The 17789-nt window shown below is 35.1% G+C and overlaps 1 protein-coding gene and 1 long non-coding RNA gene across 2 annotated transcripts in view; one reads left to right on the top strand and one right to left on the bottom strand.

Moving 5' to 3' along the window:
- Positions 1 to 17789, top strand: part of PKP2 (plakophilin 2) — a 138014-nt gene that overhangs the window by 109951 nt on the left and 10274 nt on the right. Inside the window, exons 8-9 of the mRNA XM_031938154.1 lie at positions 3398 to 3562; positions 5170 to 5343. Of these exons, the coding sequence (XP_031794014.1) occupies positions 3398 to 3562; positions 5170 to 5343 (339 nt within the window). The remainder of the gene's footprint in view (positions 1 to 3397; positions 3563 to 5169; positions 5344 to 17789) is intronic.
- Positions 11884 to 15987, bottom strand: LOC116419224. Its single transcript, XR_004229481.1, has 2 exons — positions 15770 to 15987; positions 11884 to 12014 (listed from the first exon to the last, which is right to left on the bottom strand). It is a non-coding gene; the product is annotated as an uncharacterized LOC116419224 (long non-coding RNA).

The following is a 17789-nucleotide window of genomic DNA, read 5'->3' as shown; positions in this document are numbered from 1 at the left end:
ACAAAATCAGCAAAAGGTTCGTTGGGACCTTGTTCTATTTTTGTGAAGGCTACCCCTCGATCTTTTTGTCCTGGGAGAGAACCCCAAGCTTTTATTGCAGCCTTAGAAATTTGCTCATACACTGTTATGGGATAATAAATCTGTTCTGAATTCTCTCCATACTGACCTTTACCTATTAGTTGGTCAAAGATGATTTATACATTAACTCCTGTTTGCCTATTTCGTTGGGCTTGAATCCTACATAATTCATGATTCTCTGAAAGCCATAACAAGTTTTGTCCTGTTTCTAAACATGTCCTTGCTATGGATTTCCAATCACTCAGGGTTAAGATTTCATAAAACAAACTATCTATTAACATTTTAACATAAGAAAATGTAGCCCCATAAAGAGTGCAACCCTTTTTCAAATCTTTAATATTTTCCAAATAAAAGGAGTGTATCTTCTCCTTTTTTGACCTGAAGAGTCAAGTTCTTCAATCACAGGGTATGCATTTATAAAAGAGATACATCTTGTGGTTTGTTTTTTGCCTTAATTAATGCCTTTTCTAATCTTGTCACAGGCTCCTTAATAGGTGCTTATGATTGCATTACTGCCTATCCCCCTCCTCCTTCCTCCACCCATGAAGGGTTAATTGAGGGGGGAGGGTCATGAGATGAGGAATGATCTAATTTCTCCTGTTGTGAATTCTTATCTGATTCTTCCATCTTTTCACCTAGTTTAGTTGGCACCTCCCCCTCCTGCTCTTTCTTCTTTTTCCTTATTCTAACACTTACATAATTTCCTAAAGCCAGTTGTATTAAATTATATGTATTAACTGTGTCTTTGGAAATTGAGTCAGGTCCATTTTTATTGTAGAATTGACAAAGATCCTCTCCTACTAATTTCCATTCCTCTAGATCCAATTCTTTTTCCATAGAGAAACAAGGACATATATGTACTTTACAATTTCTAAAAGTTCAGTGATCTGCTCCAAAATTATAATCAAACCTTGGCTTCTCATAACCTTGACAGTGCTCTCTAAACATTTTCCTTGAAGAGAAACAGAAGGCTGTTTTCTAAACATCTGTCCCATCTTAGCTGAAATTCTACTTTAACTCTTTTAACAAAATTTCTTTGTTATACTCACCCTAATTTCTGGGTTGAGAAGACTTTTCCACTGGATTCAGGATCAGAGGTTTTTCCACTGAAATCAAGATCAGAGTTTTTCCACTGAAATCAGGGTCCTGTCAGTCCTACATTCGGACACCAAAATGTAGTGTTCTCTTCTTTTTCTATAATATGATTGTTCTCAGGGAGCAGGTTTCTTGGGGAGGTTTTCTGGAGGCAGCCTTAATTTCAGTTCAGAGTAATAATCACCTCAAATACAGCCAGGAGTTAAAATCCAATCTTTAATTGTCTCTTCCAAAATAGTCCGTTTAGTTTTCTTAGAGGCCTGTCTCTCTCTCCTTAGTTCCAAGAGCTCTTCCAGCTTCAGCTTCAGCCTCCAGTTCCCTCTTAATCCTGGTTCTACCCGACTGCAGTCTCTGGCTTTTCAATCACCTCAGCTGAGTAACTCTGGCTTTCAATCTCTTTAACTGACTCCTCCACTGACTCTGCTCCTTTTATGCTCTTTTAGAGGTGTAAATTCAAAGGTTGACTCCTCTGAGAGTGGGATTATGGGAGGTGTAATTTGTGAATCTCCTGGACTTGTGAACTCTAATGTGTAAATTCTCTTAAAGGTGTGAACTCTAATATGTGAACCAATTACATAAACATTGTTTCTTTCAACTCTAATGACTTCACACCTTGTTTCAAGTTCTGGCTCATAACAGAGAACCATCAAAATAGAGAAAGAAAATCACAGACCAATCTCCTTAATGAATATTAATGCAAAACTTTTAAATAAAATATTAGTAGATATTACAACAATTTATCACCAAGATAATATACTCTGAGCAGGTGGAATTTACAGAAATGCAGGGCTGGTTCAGTCTATGGTATCAGCATAATGAACCATATCAATAACAAAACTAACAGAAGTAATATAGTTATCTCAAGAGATACAAAAAAGCTTTTGACAAAATACAGCATCCATTTCTATTAAAACTGAGATAAAGGGAGAGTTTATTAAAATGATAAGCAGATATTTTTAATCTCCTTGTGTATTGTTTTCCCCTTTAGATTTTGAGCTCCTTAAGGTCAGCACCTGTCTTTTTCTTAAATCTCAGCACTTGATGCCTAATACATAAATGGTATTTAATAAATGTTTATTAACTGGCTAATGCTTAATCATTTATTTGAAAACTCTGCATTGAATATAAATCTTCAAAGGCCAAACAAAACAGAAAGGTTTACAGCACTATAGTATATGGTACATTGCCTTCACACTGCCATTTTAACACCATGGACTATGAGATTCAGGTATAAAAAATTCTAGGTTTAAGAATTTTATTTGCTATATGGTATTTATGTTATTATATATTTTCATGTGTTATGAAAATTGAATATTATCTGAAATCAAAGTTTTGTTATCCTTTTTGTTAAAATATTAGCACAAAAGGTCACACAATTCTAAGGAATTGTGCAAAATGTTTTGCATGTTACCAACTTTATTTTGTGTACTGCACTTTATGGATTTTGTGATTATTGTCTAGAATATATTCAGAATTAATGTTTGGTTAAAGAATTGCGTGCAGAAAAATATATTTTCAGCAATTGCTAGCAAAAGATTACAGTTTTTGGTCATGAGTCTTATTTCTCATAGGTTCAAGTGTATCAAAACTCAGTTTTTACTTTATTGCTATTATCTGGGAATGTTATACCCGCAAAAGGTGAAGAATGATTCTACTTTGTGTATAATTCATACATATTTGTGTGCATGTATATGTATATCCTTCTCTCCCAATCCACAGTAGAAGGTAATCTCACATTTTGCATTTTTGCCTCTGTAATACTAGTATAGTTTTCGCATGTAATAAAAAATATTTGTTTAATTAATTGAATCTGTAAACTTTCAGAGTTTATATTTATGTGATATGACCTTCAAAATCTTAGGGATATCTCCCTGCTTTGTGAGACAGCAGAATAGAAATTTAGTGAAGAATAAGGAAAACAGTGGGAATGCATATTCTTTCACTTCTTTTTGCATTTGATTTTAGGAAAGTGCTTGATAAAACTTAAAGCACTGTTGGAGGGGGAAAAGGAAGTCCTGCTCTTCCTCTGCCAGATGAGGTTCATAAATTACTATTTTAATAATCTCATTTTCATTTTCACATTGGCAACCATGCATATTTAAGTTCTGTTCCTCAAACAATCAAATCCAAAGACTTTACAACTGAAGAGATATATAGTTTTCAAAATAATACATACTATACATGTGTATCAGGCATAATCAGCTTGCATTTTCTCTTTTCTTAGGCTACTGAGAACTGTGTATGTATTCTTCATAATCTATCATACCATTTGGAGGCAGAACTCCCAGAGAGATATTCACAGAGTAACTACATTCAAAACAGGAATATCCAGACTGCCAATAACAAAAATATTGGGTGCTTTGGAAATCGAAGCAGGAAAATTAAAGAGGTATGTTGGGATGTTTTCATAATATGCTTTTACATAATATAATGTTTCTAAACCCTCTTTTCCTGATTTGTAGATTAGAAGCAAACAATACAAATTAACATGAAAACTTTTAAAAGTAACCAGCCCTAATATGTGGAGAGGACACTATGAAATCCCTATATGAGCTCTTTTATTGCAAACAAAGTAATCTTCAAACTTTGTGGCTTCATCAGACATAAAATCAGGCTTGAGAGGGAATTGCTACTACTTTGATTTTCTATGCTTAATGCTTTTCATAAATAGGAATTTTATTCAAATAAACCTACAAAAAATCAATAATATCTTAAGATAGAATGGTCATATCCAGAACTTTATCTTCCTCAGTTAGAAGCTGCTTCAGATTATTTATCTGGTGCACCTGCTCCCTGCAATAAATTAAATAGCTAAAAATTGTTTAGTTATGGGCTTGGGGGATGACCAGACCTTTAATTCTTATCTATTTTAGAGAATAGTTGTGATTTCTTTGATGGCTTATCCAGTTTACCTAAATGTTACTTTTTTAGTTGTCTTCAGTTCTCTGTATTTTATAATTAAAATATCTCTCTTTAAGAAAACTGATTTTGTTAAGTCTAAAATCATACTTAACTAGAAGATTACACAATCCATATAACGCTAACATGAAAGGTAATGGAATATGAGCTTCTCTCCTAGTTATAATTTTTCAGACATCAGTGATCTAATTGCAAATGTAATGATGAACTCTAATGTGGCAAATGTAATGACACACAAGGGAGTATAGAACATCTAGGTTTTTTTTTTAAATAACTTTATAAGACACATAGCTAACCTTTGATAGGCACTATGATTTAGTGAAATTATAGGACTAGATTTAGAGTACAAAACCTGTGTTCAAATCTTGTCTGAACTATATAATCTGTGTAATTTAGGAGAATATCACTTCTCTTGGCTTGACTTTCCTCATGTATAAAAGAAGATATTTGGAATAAATAACTTTTAAGATTCCTTACCAGTCTATATCTATGATCCATTTTCTTGAAACAGAGTCTTCTCTTATCATTTTTATAGCTGATTTTAGTTGGGGATTTATCAACATTATAAGAACCATTCCAGATTAACTTCTTGGTTTCTTGTATTCCAAAGTGGGCCCCATGGGAAGGAAGTTGAACAGGAAGTAGAATTGTGGAGAAGAAAATTGAATTGAGACCCAGAGATGTGCTGAAGTCCACTCAAATTGGATGGAGTAGAGTGTATTGTTAAATTTTATTAGGAATATTTAATGGTTAAAGGTTAGAAAATGAGGGATTGGTTTATTATTTTGCTAATTTTCTAGACATAAGGAAGTGATGGGAAAATATTAACAAAGCAGATCGCACTTAAAAGTATACAATATCAGATTGGGGGAAGAGCTAATTATTACCAGTATAGCCCTGGGAAGTGGAACCATTCATGTTCTCTTAATTTGTTTCTACTATAAGCCCTGTTTCTCAATTCCTTTTTCCTACTGTCCTATTTTAGACAATTGTTTTAATCCATGCTGGTTTGAATAGGGAATTATAAAAGTGATGGCAGTGCATTAATTCTAGAATTTGATATGTTTGCATGATTAGCAATACCAGGACATCCCACTGCCAGAAGAAAAGAGTAATCCTAAAGGTGTGGAATGGCTGTGGCACTCCATTGTGATAAGAATGTATCTATCTTTAATAGCCAAAAGCATAAGAAACTACACACAAGAAGCATCTTTGGGAGCTCTCCAGAATCTCACAGCAGGAAGTGGACCGGTAAATTTCATTCCTATTTTAATGCTTTTTAAAAGATAAAATAAATGCTTTTTATTTAAAGATAAATAAAATGCTTTTTTTAAAAATAAAATTTATTATACCCAAAAATGGGTAATTCTGGTAAATCAGAAATGTTCTCACTTCAATTCCAGGGAGAATTACAAGAAACTATTACTTAGTAGTTTTCCGGATACATTCCTTTTGTTCACAAATCAAATTAGAAAGGAATGATTCATATAGTGTCAAATTGTAGGGGGGAAAACCTAATAAGCACTTATTCACAAAAATCTGACTGTAAAATTTCAAGTATTCTGTGTTCTTCTGTGCACTGAAAGTAATTTTTTTTCTTTTTTTGTCACCAAAAGTATACCAACCCCTGTGAAAAAGATAGATTTATGTTCTAAGACTTTTACCTCAGATAAATCTGCATGGGTTCCTCTTTATATTATGAAACTTCCTTGCTGGAAAAATTTAGATAACAAGTATTAAAAGGTATGATCCCTGTCCAGCTCCTGTAGTGAGATGAAGGGTGTGACTTTTACCAGGGCCAAGTGGAGAGAGTCTCCAATGTGAACTCTTCTCAGAGAGACAAATATATATAGCTCAAATTCTCATAGAGTTGATACAAAGTTCACTCTTTGAAGTTCCTATAGTTTTCTCTAACAAACAAGATCTACTGAGATGTAAATGATCCCTAAGCCCCCTTCTTCCCCCCATCTTGGTTAATTAGAGATGCAAATAGTTGAGATATACATCAAGGTAAAGTTTATCGTACTTGTCTCAAGTATCTTTCTCCCAAATGTCTTTAGTCCTGTTGTGGGCTTTTTTCCCTGTCCTAAATTCAAAGATTTGCCTTTAATCCAAAGAGTAATGTTTACTGCTTCAGTCGTTAGATTATTAATTTATTATATTGACAAGCAGTCTGCTATTTCAGTAAGGGAGTTTTGGTGGAGCCAAGTTATTGTAAGATTCAACACCTGAAATGGATTCTTACCTCCTGGCCCTCTACAATTTCTTCCTTTTTAAAATTAAAAATGCAGTCTATGGACTTCAGTTCTTATAGTTGAGAATGATTGCAGAACATACTTGACAATACAAGGGGCTAAGTCAATCAGTAGCAAAATAAAATGTGTGAGAGGAACAAAATGCAAAAGCATAGAGGTCAGATTATTTACAGGATTTGTCTTTTTGGATTTATCTTTTTAACCACTCAAATATTTGGTTAGCTACACTATCAGAATCAATTCCATGGACATTGCTTCTTGACATGTTTTTTGCTAAAAAGTTAGCTGTAATCAAGATTCCAAACTGTTTGCATGATTCCCTAACTATATTAATGATTGTTCCACTAAGTATAATTCTTATTTTAACTCATAATCTTTATTAATTTGTTCTTAAAAGCTTATGATATATTTTTTGCTAATTTATCTGCAAATTGAGCAGTCCAAACAGTTTTTGTAAGAGCTGTAGCTGAAACAGCAAGTGTTGTAATAATTGATATATCTGTTAGAATTCCAATAATGATTCCATAAATCTTTTTTTTTTCTTAATAGCCTTTTATTTACAGGTTATATCCATGGGTAACTTTACAGCATTAACAATTGCCAAACCTCTTGTTCCAGTTTTTCACCTCTTACCCCCCACCCCCTCCCCCAGATGGCAGGATGACCAGTAGATGTTAAATACATTAAAATATAAATTAGATATACAATAAGTATAAATGACCAAAACATTATTTTGCTGTACAAAAAGAATCAGACTCTGAAATATTGTACAATTAGCTTGTGAAGGAAATCAAAAATGCAGGTGGGCATAAATATAAGGATTGGGATTTCAATGTAATGGTTTTTAGTCATCTCCCAGAGTTCTTTCTCTGGGCATAGCTGGTTCAGTTCATTACTGCTCCATTGGAAATGATTTGATTGATCTCGTTGCTGAGGATGGCCAGGTCCATCAGAACTGGTCATCATATAGTATTGTTGTTGAAGTATAGAATGATCTCCTGGTCCTGCTCATTTCACTCAGCATCAGTTCGTGTAAGTCTCTCCAGGCCTTTCTGAAATCATCCTGTTGGTCATTTCTTACAGAACAGTAATATTCCACAATATTCATATACCACAATTTATTCAGCCATTCTCCAACTGATGGACATCCATTCAGTTTCCAGTTTCTAGCCACTACAAAAAGGGCTGCCACAAACATTCGTGCACATACAGGTCCCTTTCCCTTCTTTATAATCTCTTTGGGATATAAGCCCAGTAGTAACACTGCTGGATCAAAGGGTATGCACAGTTTGATAACTTTTTGAGCATTAGTTCTCTCCAGAATGGTTGGATTCGTTCACAACTCCATCAATAATGCATCAATATCCCAGTTTTCCCACATCCCCTCCAACAATCATCACCATAAATCTGTTTTACTACTACTATTTTCTAATTTTCCTTAATGTTGTCTCAAACCTTTCCATCTGCTGACTTGTACTAAGTGTGATTAGTACACTAATTGTGACTAAATATGATTATTAGACATTATCACATAGGATGGATGTTCCATAATAACCATAGGTAGTAAATTTGAAAAACATCTGACATTGGGATAAACACAATTGTAACATTTTACAATATATCCTGCTAATACATTCATGATTTGGATTCAGAGTGCTATTCCTTAAAATAGTTTAAATATACTGTACAGGATATCTCTGGGGAATTTGAAAACATTGTGGAATCCCCTATTTGAAATGTGAAAATTTGTGCCATTTTAAGTCCCAAATACATTGTAACAGGAGACCCATCTGGAGATTGGATAATTTGGGATCCATTCACCAATCAGTTCCAATTCCCCCCCCTTTAAACAAATGTGGCTCAAAGTCTTCTGGGAGCAAGGGGGATGATCTCGTCTTTTGAAACTGCTTCCTGAGGAGAATGGGCCTAGATGTGAGTCACTTGCAGGGTCCCATCTTTTTATGGAGGGGACAGAAAGTTGGAGCTGACTGAAGTGTCCAAAGATTAATTCCTTGAAGCTAGCCAATGCAGCTATAACTGACCAAAATCTAGAATACAAAACAATTCTAACAAATAGAGGTTAAAATGATCTGAGATAAAAAGACAAATCCAAAGGGACTTCTATAGGATATAAACAGACCAATGTATATTGAGCAGCAATTTTCAGGTAATGAAATATATTTGTATCACGGGACATACAATAAATACCAATCTTAAAGATGTTTCAGATTTAGTTTCATATAAACAATAAAATAATAGTTCATCCTTATGGGCAAACATGTTAATTGTTCTTACATTATTTTGGAAATCTATAAAGAATTTATTTCACCAAATGTTTATATTTATATATATATATATATATATATATATATATATATATATATAATAAATAGATGACTAGGTCAAATACTCATTCACCAAATTATTTAGGATATATTGACTACATTTTCATATTGAAAACAATAAGATATCATATACTTGAATTTATGTTGATCATTTGCTCTTATCATAAGAATTTGTCATGAAAGGAAAATATGGAGGTATGATAATACCATCAAAACTGATTCTTCAAGACTCAGTCTGAGGTCACACACGTGACAAAATAAAACTTCTTTAGTTTATATTGATATCCAATTATAATTGTTTTACTTTATCAAACTCAGGAATAATCAAGTAGGGTTGATAATTAAATGAACTTTTAGAATTTTTGTGTATAATTTCTTTATTATATATGTTAATATATCTCTTAAACAGGCTCTTCTATTACAAAATAATTTGAGAGAAGATGAGGCTACATAGACTTTTCACCTTCTCAATAGTTGCTACATCTACTTTGTCTCAGCTCAGGCTGAGGAGTTCTGAGATGATTTTCATTGCCTTAAATAATTTTACCTTTTTTTATTTAGACAGAAGGCAAGATAATGTATATACATATATAGATAGACAGATACACATCTGTACATACACATACATGTATATGCATACATATGTTTTTTATTGAACCAAAACAGATTTTTGAGATTTATGACTTTAATTCATGAAATTTCCTAAATATCAATCAAGTGTTCTGGACAAACTGAATTTCCATTTTGAATATTTTCCAATTTTACACAAGTCATTTTTCCTTGGTGAGTCAGGAAAGAGTTAAGATGTAATTTTTTTTTTGGGGGGGGGGTCTGGGCCCTAAGAAGTTTGATTCTATATTACTCAAAAACAGGCTGATTTTTTGACAGTTTTAAGTTAGCTGTGTTTTCTTAAATTTAATGCAAATAGATTACAATTTATATATTCTTATAATGGGCTTTGATTAAAGTTCTTTTTAAAACTACTTTTACCATCAATATCTCAAACAACAAATTATGCTGCATTATGTATATTTTCTTTCTCTCCCTCTTATCCCTTCTTCAGGGCAGGGAAAGGAAAGGAAAAAGAGATTCTATACATTATCTTCCTAAGCCTAGTTGAATTTGCTTAATGTAATTTTACATACACCCAGAAAATTTATATATCTCAACATTAATATTGTATATTGGTCATATTTAAAAACCCATAGAGTTATCAAAATATGAAGCAATTTAATATTCATATATCATTTGTTTTTTGTTAAGCAACAATCAATATTAGTTGTCTTTACAAATCAGAAAATTGGTCAGAAATTAGTTTGCCATAGATTTCATAGCTACTCCATTTCTGTAGTTAAAATAAAGCATGATGAATTTATTAAAAAAAGAAAAAAAAAAAAAAAAAGGAGAAGAAGTTGAGTGTCTTACACATTTCACACTCCCATGCTGGGTACTGTCAGGGCCATCCTGATTCTTCTCAAGCAATTGCTGGACAGAACCTGATGAAGCTGAGGTGGCTGGAGACAAGATTCTGAGAATGGTGAAGTTTAATCCCCACCCCATCTGCATTCCTTCAAGCTCGGTTGGGTGGGAATTTTTTGCAAAGTTTTGAGTCTACCTCTATTAAGGCTTTTTTTATTATACTTTAACATATGAGAGAAGTTAGGAAATAATGATAAGGATAACAACAAGCCCATCAGCAATCCCTGGAGAGTCTTACTCCCAACTGAAGGAAAGATTATGCTACACGTGATAAGATTCTAACTAAAAAGTTAGTATAAACTGCTATTTTCCTAATTGTTGTTTTTGACTAATTTCCAAATTCCACAATCAATTTTCTCAAAATTTTGAGACTTTATTAAGGCGTTGTTTTGCTCACAAAACTTTTGAGAATCTGTAAGATATTATTTTAGTTTTATTTTCTAATCACCTTTACTGTGCATTTTTTCACCCTTTGGCCAGAGGTTTTAAATTCACAGAATAAAGATTAGGCCTTTTTTCAGGAAATTTTTCAGCATGCAAACTACAGAACATGGAAGAGAATTGTCCCAACTTTGTATAATGTCATAAATTTCAAAAATAAAAAAAATCTTATCCAGTTATTATCACGTGCACAAGCATCAACCATTCTTTTACACACTCACACAAAAAATTACTGTTAAGAAATCTTCTTTTAACCAACAGAATATTCAGGACTGGGGTTGTTTCAAAAAACGGCAAATTTGCTATCTGAAAAGTATTAAGAAGATCTTGAGTGGTAATAAAGTGTAGTAATAATTGCATATAACTCCTGCTGTGTATTTTCAAGAGAGGTATTAAAAAACATATTTTGTAATAATGTTCAAGGACAAAGGTAAAGAGACAGATCTTGTATGAGGTTTTCATTGCTATTTTTATGCTAATGAAGGTTATTACAGAAAAAGAGGCAATGATCTTTTTAGGTAAGCAAAAAAGGTTTGTATTGCTAGGTCATCTTTAAGTTTAGGGTTTTTTTTTTTTTCCCCAAGCCTTGCCTCACCTCTCAAATCCATCTTTCCAGGGGATTTAAAATACAATTTACAGTCCAAATAAATACAATACACATACAAAGAAGCTAACTTTTATTAGTCAGTTATGGAAAAATCCATTGATGCCGTCATGAATTGTAAAATCGGTAATTAAAGATATTATCAATTGGACCCTAATACCTAGTCAATAGAACTTGCCAATCATTATCAGAAGCTAATAAAGATCTTTAGAGTGTGGCTAGTGTGGGACATCTCTGGTTAATTGCAAAAGTCTTTTTAAAGGGTCTCTGCCCTCCTGTCTTCCTCCAGAGTACTGATAAAAGAATTTACTTTTAAGGATTTAAAGGAACTGTCTCTGAGTGTTGGAGAAATATACCAAAATAGAGAATATAGAAATTGGAAGATCTCCCAATCCTTTTCCTTTTAACTAATTAATATTTTCAGATACTATTCTCAGTCCCTGCTATCTGATTGATTTTGCCTTATTCCAAATTACTATATTGTCAGCTGGACAATAATCAATCTTATAAATTTTATCTTATTATATATATATTCTTATATGATATCTGATATCTTCTAATCTATATTTATTTGATATGTGATATCTTTCCCCTGTGTCAGTCTGGTGATAAACTATTTCTAATGCTAAATTAGTGCCAGTTGGTGATCACCTTTTTTCCGACTTTATCCTTACTTTTTATTATTTAATTCCTGCTTTACCTGAATATTCATGCATCTAAAGAGAGCACTCTTACACGGAAGCTCTGTCCACCTTCTGTCCTGTTTGTCTGCCACTTTTGGAGTTTGGAGTACAGTTCCTGTAAGGAGATGAAGGGTGTGACTTTTACCAGGGCCAGGCAGAAGGAGTCTCAAATATGAACTCTTCTCATTTATTGATCAGAGAGACAAATATATATATATATATATATATATATATATATACCTCAAATGCTCATAAAGTTGATACAAAGTACACTCTTTGAAGTTCCTATAGTTTTCTCTAACAAACAAGATCTACTGAGATATAAATGATTCCAAAGCCCAGATCTTAGTTAATTAGACTGAGATGCAAATAGTTGAGATACCCTGCAGGATAAAGTTTATCATACCATTGTCTCAAGTATCTTTCTCCCAAATGCCTTTAAACTCTATTGTGGGCTCTTTTTCCTGTCCTAAATTTAAAGGTTTGGCTTTAATCCAAAGAGTAGTGTTTGCATTTCGCTTTAGTTGCTAGATTATTAATTTATTATATTGACAAGCAGTCTCTGCTACTTCAATAAGGGAGTTTTGGTGAGTCAAGTTACTGTAAGATTCAAATCCTGGAATGGATTCTTACCTCCTGGCCCTCTACAAGAAGCTCTTTAGCTCATCACTGTGTACATAAGGATTTGATATGTAACTTATAGAAATAAGCTTAGTGATTGTGAGCATTAAATCTTCTTAGAGTGTTGGAATCTTTACAAACTGTTAAGCCATTAGAGTTGATAGAGACAATAATTATCTAATTTAGCATGGTTCAATATGATTGATTTGATCTTAGAAGGAGATATTTTGGGCCAGAACTTGAAACAAGGTACTAAGTACAACTGATAGACAATAATGCTTGTGTTCACACCTCCCTTGAAGTTCTTAGGGCCAGAAAGCACTCTGGGAGATAACCCATAATTCCTCTCTCTCAGAGGAGGAGTTAACCTTTGGGAGATCATATATATAGAGGAAACTCTTAGAGCTTGGAGGGTCTTACTTCAGAACATTGACTGGGGACAGAGAGGAGCACTCTGGGAGGAAGCCCATAAGCTCTCTCTCCGAGACAAGAGAGATTCATTGCATCATTCAACCTTGGTGCTGGCTGGAGGCTGAAGAAAGCAGAGGCAAAGGACAAAACTCCAAGAGCTCTTGGAGCCAAGCAGAAAGATAGGTTCACTGGTTGGGGAAGAGGGTTTGCTTGTATCTCTCTACAGATGGAAAAGGAATTAGATGGGTGCCAACGAGCCATATTTGCCTTGCCCATAGGAAAGAGACAGAAAAAGAGAAAAATCTCAAAATAAAGGAGAAAACTCAAGAAACATTGGATAGTTCCATCTCTGACTACATGAGCCACTGAAAAAGCATGACCGTTAACCCAATGTGTATGGCAATTGACTCATGAACATCAAAAATTGTTGATAAGACTGTTACAGGACTTCAAAACCCACAGGAATCATTGGATGAAAAGTTGTTGACAAAACTGTTGTAGAATTTCAAAATCTGCAGGAATCATTGGATTCCATAACACATAATAAAACTGTTGCAGGACTTCAAGATCTGCAGGAATCATTGGATTCTCTGACACGTGAAGTAATGGACAGTAGATTGGTTTTGGACTATCTCTTGGCTGCTGAAGGAGATATATGCATGATTGTTATTTATATACCCTCCTTCTAGGACTTCTGAAATCTTTTACAATACCATGTTGATTAATATTGTTTGTTATATCACTACTTGCATGTATAATTCATGTTTGCTACACCACATTGAGCCTGGGCTGGCTGTGAGGAGAGCCATTACTACTGGCCTGTATTATATTACAATGTGCTCATGTAATACCTCCCATGCTGATGCATTTATGTATACCTGTTTCAAGTAAGACCCTTCAACTCAAAGGAAACCTGCTAACACTATCTGGTTTGGTGTTTTCACTTCCCTTCCTGAGAAGTCAGGGAGGGCATGATCACCTCCTTTTTGGAATTCTCACATCTCTTTCTGAGAAGTCAGGGAGGGCGTGACCACCTGTGATCTAAAATAAAAGAAAGAAAGATGTAAAGGGTCAAGTGTACTTGAAACAAGTAATCTCACAATAAGGTGGTAACTCAGTGGAATTGAGATAATGATTCTCTAGTTTACATGTACCTAGTGTAGTTCTACAAGTTGACACCTATGATGATGTACTTATAACAGAGTATATAAGAGCTAAGAGATCTGGGAGGAAGGCAGACTTGGAGATAGACAGAGAAGACAGAGGACTGCGAGCTGGAGCTCAAGTTCTGCAACTCAGACATAGACATAGACTTGACGACGACTTGAAGAGACTTGAAGACAGAGACCCTCATGGTGGCTAGCCTGTCCTCTTTCACTTCATCACTGAGACCAAGGCCTGCCTGAAGGTTCCCCCAGAAAGTTAGCCTGGCCCCAGGCAAAGGAGATAGACTGTGAAGGAGATAATAAAGACTTTGTACTTTATTCCTGACTCTTCTTATGGTGATTATTCTGCTGAAATCAAGGCCCATTTGGAGGACCTCCAGAGCACTAACCAGAATGTTACATTAGAGTATGAAAATAGGACAGATTTTTGAGAAAGTACAATCAGTTCCTCAACTGTTCATTTTTCTGGAGAAGAATGTTGTGAATAATTTGAAAATGATCATTCAAAAATATTTTATGATTAGTTTTGCAGTGAATGTTACTATTTTTGTTAGAATATACCTCTATCTGTACTAAACTACAGATAGAGGTATATTCTAACAAAAAAAACTAAACTATAGTTTAGTACTGTAAAAAAAAAAAATAAAATAATTTTTTAAACCCTTTATCACATCTAATCACTAATGATGTGGTTAGTGGCAGTGCAGAGAGTTGTGGGAATCCCCTCTGGTCAGAGACGCACAGGTCCAATGTGAAAGAATTCACTAACCCAAAAAGTCTGAATGGTCAAAGGGAAGTTTATTGTCACTGAGAAGCCAGCTTTGCTAGGAAGACAGACTCCTCAGTGGCAAAAGGTCCTGGCAGAGAAATAACAAAAAGTTATCACTGAGAAGAGGGTCTTTTCACAGCGGGCAGGAGTCCTGGCAGGCAGCTTTGCCAAGAAAGAGCTTCGTTGGCAAAGCATAATTCCTACTTTGGTCTTCTGCAAAAATTTGGAGTTCAAAATCGTCATTTTATAAAAAGTCTGGGACTGGGGCTGCTATTAAAAAGAAAGTACTTATCTTGGGAGTTTCAAGCCATGCAATAGAAATATCAAGGAAATCTCTAGCTGAATAAGACCTCTTAAGTTTGAGCTACTAGGAGTGGTTCTGGGCTAATCTTAATGAAACCACTTAAGTGCCCTGAAAGGTGGGTCTCTGTCAGAGGAGAGTTTCAGAGTTCACCCAAAGTCAAGGTCACTTTGCATCACTATGAAGAAAACTCAACCAAAACTCCAGCCCTTTGATTTATGGCAAGCTTCAAATGTGTTCCAAATAAACTAAATGTCCTACTATGGGTGCTATGTCTATATCTGTGGATTATAGAAGGCTCAGACATCGCTATTAAATCAATTCAAAGTTAGGAGATCAAGCAATTTGGAAGGATCATAGGAACTTTGAAAAGTTATTGGATAAAAACACCTGATACCAGAAGGATTGGTGGAAGAAGATCAAATCACAACTAAGGGTTTACATATAAAAACAGCAAGGTAGGGGGGCGGAGCCAAGATGGCGGAGAAGGCACACTGGACTTTCTAAGCTCCTCTCATACCCTCACTAACAATATTATATTCAGCCTCAAAAACAGCGCTTGACTGCTACAACTCACAAAGATTAGAAGTACAACAACTCACCAGCCGAAAATAATCTGGAATCTCTTCCAGAAAAAAATCTCTTCCCCTCAGGGGCCGGGGAGAAGATCAGCGCAGGCAGGAGAGAACTAGAGGCAGTGGAGCCCCAAACCGGAAGTGAGAGCACAGATCGCAGCACAAGCTCACAGCCCTAACCCGCAGTCCGGGGCTTTTCCTTGGGGCAGTTGCGAACCTGCATGGCAGGGGGGCACAGCCCAGGTTATCCTCTAATCTGCACAGTATGGGGCTCGGCCTGGGGCCATAGAGCTTTCGCAGGGCGATGTGCTTCCCGGCAGAGACTTTGGCGAGGGGAGCTATTTGCTGGTCAGCTGCTAATACCCACAGTCCCACAAGGGGCTCTGTCCTGGGGCAGTGACACTTTCACCACTTAGTCTCTAGCCTTAGGGCAGTCGCTAACCCATACAGCGGGGTTCTCCACTGGGCACTTCTGCACCTGGGCTGTGCTGAATCACGTCCGGTTGGGGAGAGGGGGAAACTTTCACTCAGAGCACTCCCATACCTTGCTGCCTGAAGCTCCGTTTACATCTCTCCTTGCTTTGCAGAGGAAACTGGTAACCCCCTTGCCCTGAAGGCAGACCCTAAAGGCTTTTAAAAATGAGTAAAAAAAATTAAAAGGACAATCAGTAGCTTCTGTACAGAAAAAGAGCAGGTCTGCAACCCGGAAGAGACTAATAGCAAAAAAAAAAACTGCAAGGTAACTTGGGATTATAAATTCTGGATCTGAGAATTCCAGACCCTAGGAAGATGGTTAGAGGGCTTTCTTCTTTGTCTTCTTTCCTTCCATATTAGAAAGGACAATGCATCCAGCTGGAAGTAGAGAAATTCTTACCAAACACAAACATTTTTTCATTCTCCTGAGAAAAAGCACCTAAATATCTAGAGAGAAAATGGAGCAGATTACAACTTTGTGATCTACAAAAAGTCAGAAGACCTGGAGATTCTGCTACAGTCATTAACAGTGTCTCTCTGAACCAGTAGCCACATAGCAGTGTATGGTGGAAGCATTTATACTGGAAATTAAAAGACAAACTGAGGACATACTAATCACAATGATCAAAGATAGTCTTAAGGGCACTAATACTTAGAGAACAATAGAGAGCTTTTCTTAAGAATTGAAGATTCCTTTAATACAAAAAATAACTTCCAGTAATTATGAGATATCCCTTTGCCATAATGGTTTCCTATCCTTATTTCTTGATACCATTTTGAAGCACAACACATACTAAGATTACTGCTAGATGGCACTACCTGAAGTCAGGCAGATCTGAGTTCTGATAGGACATTTGACAGTTACTAGTTGTATGACCCTGGGCAAAGCACTTAACTTTGCCTCAGTTTCCTTATTTTTTTTTTTTCTGATGCAGTTGGATTTAAGTTATTTGCCCAGGGCCACACAGTTAGGAAGTATTAAGTATCTAAGGTCGAATTTGAACTCAGGTCCTCTGACTTCAGGGCCCTCACTCTATCCACTGCAGCATCTAGCTGCCCCCCAGTTTCCTTATTTTTAAGTGAGGTAGAGAAGAAAATGACAAGCCACTCTTTGCCAATAATACTTTCAATGGGTCAAGAGGAATTAAACATGACTGAAACAACTGAATAACTATAAAGGCTATTTTCAGTTTTTCTTTGTTAAAGGGGCATAAATGTTTTTTATCTCTTTTAAAATGCCAATGCTCTTTGTCAAAACAGCAACCAAACCAATGTATCCATGATTACTATCGCAACCTGTATCAATAACCATTTTCTAAAAGGGTCAGCATCTGTTCCAGAGTGAATGATTTTAAACTAATTGACATTTAAACTGATAAAAAATTAGGGTTTTTAAAAAAAATATTTAAGAGTTTTTTTTTTAAGTGGATTGAATAGTTGCATGATAATTATTTACAAAAAGTCAGTTTTTAAAACAGTTTAGTCAATCTGAAGTCATCAAACAGATCTAGATATTGTCTTGTCTTCCTAAAACTAAATGCTACCCAGAACACTGATATTATATCTTATATAT

This window comes from Sarcophilus harrisii, chromosome 5 (assembly GCF_902635505.1).
Source record: "Sarcophilus harrisii chromosome 5, mSarHar1.11, whole genome shotgun sequence".
NCBI classification, from domain to species: Eukaryota; Metazoa; Chordata; class Mammalia; order Dasyuromorphia; family Dasyuridae; genus Sarcophilus; species Sarcophilus harrisii.
The sequence above is the reverse complement of the archived record's forward strand: the minus strand, read 5'-3'. Positions and strand labels throughout refer to the sequence as shown.